The sequence below is a fragment of the Zosterops lateralis genome (assembly GCF_965231275.1).
Source record: "Zosterops lateralis genome assembly, chromosome: 2".
Lineage (NCBI taxonomy): Eukaryota > Metazoa > Chordata > Aves > Passeriformes > Zosteropidae > Zosterops > Zosterops lateralis.
The window spans coordinates 73,272,362-73,279,013 of record NC_139763.1 but is presented as its reverse complement, the minus strand read 5'-3'; the positions used below and the strand labels follow the sequence as shown (position 1 = coordinate 73,279,013).

Here is a 6,652-nt window from a genome sequence, read left to right as displayed (position 1 = left end):
CGTATTTGATTTCAAGAGGAGCACATGTGTGACCTTCCACTATGAGCTCAGGAAAGCTCAGGGTAACAGGCAGTGTAACTAATGGAAACACCAACCTGCAGCAGAAGGTTAAAATCCTTACACCAGCCCTTGGCTATTGAGTGTAGTATTGGTGCATACATTTTCCCTGATGGTAAACAGATTTTCATTATACACATTAGGTAACACACAGCACATACAAGTAATACAGAAAACAGACACCACAAAAATGCTTTAATTTCAGAAAAAAAAACCTTGTTACAAAAGAAATGTAATATTAGACCACTGGGACTAGTTTGCTCTCTTCATACTTGTACATAGAACAATGCAGGAAGTCTATCAAGCACAAACTGATGTGCCATCTGAAACATGCCAAACTGTGTTCTTTGGAGTTGAATTAAGGATGTTTTCACAGTCCAAGTTTCCAGTCCAGTTCATTATGAATGACCTATCTTTTTTTCCATAGTTCTGAGGATGGTGTTTTTGTGGTTTTCTTGCTTCCCTCTTAGATGACAGATTTCCATCTGCAGTCAAGTTATAACATTGGATGTAGCTCACAAGCAGGTTTCCTTGCCTGTTTATGCTCCACTTTCAGTGCACAGTGAAGGGTCATGGGTCTTAATTCATGCAGCTTTGTTGACTCCAACAGTGAGAAATTTAAATGTGCGGTAAAAGATGAATGCAAATAGAGAAGCTGAGATAGCACTCATTCATTTCGGGGAAAAGCCAGTTATTAAAGTTAAGGAGGAGAAACAGCTTTCTAGAAGTGGGTTCAACAGGCAGGCACTTGGAAGATAAACTGTGTTGCCCTAGGTGCCATATGCTGCCCATTATAGGCATAAAACATCTTTTGAGACTACTTTGAAACAAGACCAGACTGACTCATATAGTACTTCAAGTTAGTAATACAGAATTTACAGCACAGCAGTGTGAACTTGAAGAAAAATATCAAGTTCCTCCTCACTTCTGATTGGGTCCCTTTGCTATTTTAGCTCTGCAAGCTGTTTGTAATTCCTGCTAGACCAACACTAAGAAAAGGAATGGTGATTTAATCTCACAATGTGGAATGTCAGAGAGACTAGGAGTGGTTTGCTCAACTCATTTGAAAGGTACCTCAGATAGGGAGAAGGTTTTATGAAGAAAAGCTGTGCAGGCTAGATAGAAAAAAGAGAGCAGTGAAAAGAGCACTGGGTATCATGCTGTAAGTTGAAGCACTTCTTTTGGATAACCAACAGAAAAAAAAAAGGCACTTTTTTCTTGTTTTTTATTGAAAAAAATGTTTAGAAGTACACAGCTGAGTGAGGAGCAGTCAGGTGATAAAATGTCTCTTCATCAGATAGTCTACTGTACTGAGATTCTTCACAATGTACTGGGGGAGAACAAGAGAAGGAAGAAGACAGTTGCACTGCCTCCACCCTCCTAGAGGTGACAATCCTTTTTTTCATCTGATCAAGAGAATGAAAAATCAACTTAATTCCTCCCACTGCTGTAGTCTCTATGACTATGGGGAGGCAGCATTGACCTAATGGCAGTCACAGGCAGTTGAGACTGGCCACTGCTAACCCTTAAGGAAATGCTTTTCAATGCAGGCAAAAAATAAAAAAACCCCATGCTGGTGCCCAGCAAAGCTGATAGCATGCACTCCCAGAGTATCTGTGTTCCTACACCATTTTCTTGCTCTCCAGATTACTTAGAGAGGACACCTAATATAGACACAATCACTTTCCTGTCTTCTTCCTCAAAAGCTGTGATGTGCCCCAAAATATCCTTTACCCAACTTTTAACCAAAAACCTTTGATATTGTTTTGCCTCTGAGCCAACACAGTGTGTTTATGATTCCTGGATCTCCTCTGGGCTCTAGTTCTTTCCATTCCCACTGTTTGAAGAGTTAACTGTCCCAACAATAGGATCCCAGCAAGAGGCAAATTGAGAGGCTGGTTCCAGAAGGCTGCTCTTTCTAATTGTGGATGCAGGAATACTGAATTAGCTTATGATCTTTAAAACCTGCTTCAGCATCAGCTTCCCAGAGAGGCTATCAGTTTTAAAACACAAAAGAACCTTCATTTTTTATCCTTTTCCTTGAGTGTGAAAATATTGTTTATTGTTTTCTTACACCTAAGAAAGTTTAAGGGAAATGGGGAGCCAGTAAATCCTGAAACTTGGGACTTATTTCAAAGCTGTCGTTTTCCTGGATCCTTTCATGCAAATTTTTATCACTAGGTAGCACAACTCAGCCAGATTCAACATCATGCAGATCCCAGATACAGCAAGCATGAAAATAGTAAATGTGGTTTTCTCAGTGGGCCGAGACACAAAACAATCCACAGTGTTGGGGCAGGGCCAGGCACTGCACTTGACCAGGCGGGGCATCTGGTAGCCATCGTACATGTAATAGAACACGTACATGAAAACGGCTTCAAAGACCATCCTGAAGAAGATGCTGCTGGTGTATGTCCACCACAAGGGGCCCCGAATGTGAATCTTTTCATTTTTCAGCTCTTCAATATCAATTTTCTCACCGTTTCTGAACCGCCTTTTCTTCTCGTGCCTGGTGTAAGCCACGTGCATGGCCACCAGCAGTGCAGGTGTGGAGACAAAGATCAGCTGCAGGGCCCAGAGTCTGATGTGAGAGATGGGGAAAAAGTGATCATAGCAAACATTCCTGCAGCCAGGCTGAAGCGTGTTGCAGACAAAATCTTGTTGTTCATCTCCCCAGACCCTCTCTGCAGCCACAACCAGGATCATGATACGGAAGATGAAGAGGACTGTGAGCCATATCTTCCCGATACTGGTGGAGTGCTTATTCACACCTCCCAAAACAGCTTGCAGAGTTCCCCAGTCCATCTTCTTTTCTGTGTCCTTTTACCTGGAGGATGACACAATACACACAATGGTCACTATTCAAACTGTGAAAAATCAACTCTAAACCGGTAAAAAAGAGAACTTCCCTAACAGTCTCTCCAGAGGCATAGGCAAGTGTAAGCCACACTTCCATTTAGGTCACCCATGTTTATGGATTCAAACAACTTATTAAACTCTCTCCTTTCATCAGTTTATGATGGAACAAGCATACCTCAGTGTATTTCTCAACAAAATCCTGCTTTGGGCAGGAAATAAGTACATCTTTATACAGTTCCTCTGTACATCCTCTATGCTCTCCTTCCCTTTCTGTGGTTGACTCCGGTCAGCATTTTGCCTTTCAGTGTACTTCCCAAAGCAATAGAAATTACTATCACTTCATGAGTTAAGCCATATCTAGACAAAGTAAAGACTTCTCTAGTAATTTTTTACAGGATTTCTTTGCCAACACCATAGCCCTAGAAGGCTGAGCTGCTTTCTTTGTCCTGGAGGTAAGTACTAATTGGCCTTCTTCAGCAGAAGTCCTTTCTCCACCCAGACACCTCCAGCAGGCCCCCGAGGCTTTCTGCTGCAGCTCAGACAAGGCCCTTAATCTCAAAAGTACAACGTCTGAATGTGCCAGGACTGGTGAGAAGCCTCAAGCCAGCACTGTCAGGGCTGCATGCTCATATAGCACAAACCAGCAGGCAAAGGCAGAGCAGAGCCTGCCCTTCCACATTCATTGCTATGTCATCCAAAAAAGGAGGCAAGCAGAGTCATGGAGTTGAGAAGAAAAAGCCCTCAGCTAAAGAGTTTATGTTGATTTTCTAGATGCTATCACGCTCCGTCAGAATACACAAAGTCAAACATCAAAGAAGTTCCATTTCAGCTTTCCTGGTACTCTTAAAAACTAAAATCCACACTGCCCTTTTGAAAGTAAGTTTTGCTGAAGTTCAGACTTCAGTCTCCGGGCTCAGCTATCACTGATTGCAGCCATTTGGAAACTATCACTGAAGTGGACAAAACACTTTGAAACCCGAGCTGGGAACCTGCATAGCTGGTCCATCATCTCCCAAGGCTAAACCGAGAGACCCACACAGGCCATGGATAAACCGGGAGACCCACACAGGCCACGGATGAGGCCACACAGCTCAGTCTCCTCTTGCTGCTGGCTGGGTGCTGTGGGGAGAGCATGGTGCCTTCCAACACAACACTGGCCAAAGTTTACCAAAAAAAAAAGCTCTCATTCTCATGCAGCGGAGTAGAAAAAAACCAGAATTTTTTACCCTGGTGTAGCCACGTCCCAACCAAAGGACAAACGTGCCCCAACACATACCCCTGGTATGAGGGCCCAGCTTGTACGGACAAGCCTGGAGGCAAGAGGGAGAGGTCAGATTTACCGTGATGCGGAAAGGTGAAATTGGGTAAGGCAAAAAAGAAAACAACTTTGAGAAGATGGCTGGAATTCCTGAGACTTCTCACGCTTTGTCTCTGCTGAAACTGGCACCATTTAATGCAACATTTTGTACTGGCCTAACCTGCAGGCTGTGATGGGATAGCCGCATCATTCTGGTAATTTTCTTCATGTCTGTTGCAGTCTTTAAAATAAAGTCAGTTAAACCTTCACAAGAGGTTAATCAGAACTGAGGGAAAGCCCGGGAACTGCACATGGCTGAGCTGAACAGCCTGGGTTCCAAGTCCCATCCCACACTGCAGTTCTGAACCAAGGCTGCAAATCTGGGAGGGAAAAATATTTCTCCCTCTCATCTGCCGCTACCCAAATACCGCAACTGGCTGTCGGGGAGCAAATCCACCCGCACGCCCAACCTGCCAACCAGGACACCGTTACTGAGAACCATTCCAAATCCCCGCTCTGGGGTTAGTAGCTGGATCCCAGCTCCTCCCTCCCTCCCTCCGCGCCGACCTTTATCACGCCGAGCTCCGGCGCGGCTGGGAGCCTTCAGCGGAGGGCACCGTCGGCAAACCCCGGCTTTGGCTCGGGGGTCCGACGGCTCCTCCGGGACGGGCTGTGTGGGGCCAGCCGCTCTCCCGCCCCCGGCGCTGGGGGCTCACACCCCCCCAGCACGGCTTGCCCGGGGCCGGGGCTGCGGCGTGGCGGCCCCAGACCCGCCGGGGCGGCCCCGACATGACCCCACTCTGGCACACGGATCGCCACCCGCTCGGGGGGGCGCACAGCCTAATCCCAACCTCCATCCCCATCCCAGCGGCGCGGAAGGCGGGATCCGCTCCGCACCCTCACCTGGCACGGCTGTGCAGGAACACGAGGAAAGCGCTCCGGACCCTCCGGGGGCTGGGCAGGGCCGGGCAGGACACGGGGGAGGCGACAGGCTCCGCTGCCGGGTCCGCCTGTGGGGCCAGTGGCCGCAGCCTCTCCGGCCCCGAGGTTCAAGGTCCCTCCCCGTTCACCTGCCGCCGCTTTTAAGCCGCCCGCCCCCGCCCCGCCGCTCCGGCCGCCCGCGGAGGCGGTGGCGGGAACGGGGCTGGGATGGGATGGGATGGGATGGGATGGGATGGGATGGGATGGGATGGGATGGGATGGGATGGGATGGGCTGTGCCCGCGGGGCGGGAGCTGGAGCGGGACTGGGAATGGTGCCACTCGCAGGAGTCCCCTGGGGCCCGCCCGGCACCTCCATGAGCACCGGGGCGGGCGGAGCGGAGCCTGGACCCTGCAAACACAGACTGATTCCCGAGGGTTGGCAGAAAACATGTCGAGGGGGGAAATCAGTCCCGAAGCTGCCCCTCAGCCCCGGCAGCCGGAGCAAATCCCACCTTGAGAAAGTTCGGGTAACAGTCAGAGAAAACGGAGCTCCCAGAGACTTTCCCAAGGGTGAGGCAGGGCTAGAGAACGAAACCTCAGAGACCTTAGAAGGGCTGAACTTGGAAGACAAGAAATAGGTAAACTAGCTAATGAATTGATAATAAAAAATTGATCTGGGTGGACAGATATAGGGATAACAAGGGCATCAGCCAGCTAAGGGCAGGATAGAGGTAAGATGCTGGGTTTTCCTTTGGAAAGGAATCCCTCACTAGGGCCCAAAGCCTTGATTTCACTGCTGCTGTGCAAAGCCAGTGGGGGTTAAAATTGTTTTTGTGAGAGAAAGTAATCCAGCGGGAAGTGTAAAGAGTGACTCAAATCTGAGTTACTTGCCATGTGAGGATCTGTCACTCGGTGTTATTTGTCTGGCGATTGAGCGCTGTTGTTCACAATAAAATAAATAAGAAAAGTTTCTTCTTATTATAGTACTCTTTAAGCCCTATCTTTAAGGAAAGGTTTTGTGAACAAAGTCCAAGCCAGCCAGGCATGAATTACTTGTATCAGCACTGGAAGCCCTTACCTTGGGCTTTGCTTGTAACAAATAAAGTGTACCCGGTGTTGCTCTCAGGCTCAGGTTAGCCTCACACAGTCTGCACTTCATCCAAAACATCCAACCAAGTATGACTTCTATTAAATGATGCTTGATTACAACTTAGTAAAGAATCTTGGCTTTTCAAAACACTGACAAAAATTCCTACCAGAAATGAATGCTGTGTTAAAAAGAATGTGTAGGAAAAAAAAATTAAAAATTGTCTGAGCATTTAAAGTACTGCTGAAAATGCTGTGTTTGTTACTGTATATTGTAAGCTCTGTATGTTAAACTTAGTACTGACCCTGGTTTTGTGACATATGTCTGGAAGTAGAAATGCTTTCATCAGTAGGGACTTAAATAACATTTAAACTTGATCTAGTATTTTGTATAGATAAGAATTACGAGAAACTCAAACCAGTGTGTGCAT

General features: G+C 47.1%; 1 protein-coding gene across 1 annotated transcript; it reads right to left on the bottom strand.

Annotated features, from left to right (window-relative positions):
• Window positions 1-1,254: 1,254 nt before the first annotated feature.
• On the bottom strand, window positions 1,255-5,270 carry LOC310924003 (gap junction beta-6 protein-like). The gene is made up of 2 exons (XM_083884985.1): window positions 5,117-5,270; window positions 1,255-2,884 (listed from the first exon to the last, which is right to left on the bottom strand). The coding sequence occupies exon 2, from the start codon at window positions 2,860-2,862 to the stop codon at window positions 2,185-2,187; it is 678 nt and encodes a 225-aa protein (XP_083741111.1). The 5' UTR covers window positions 2,863-2,884; window positions 5,117-5,270; the 3' UTR covers window positions 1,255-2,184.
• Between the last annotated feature and the right edge of the window lie 1,382 nt (window positions 5,271-6,652).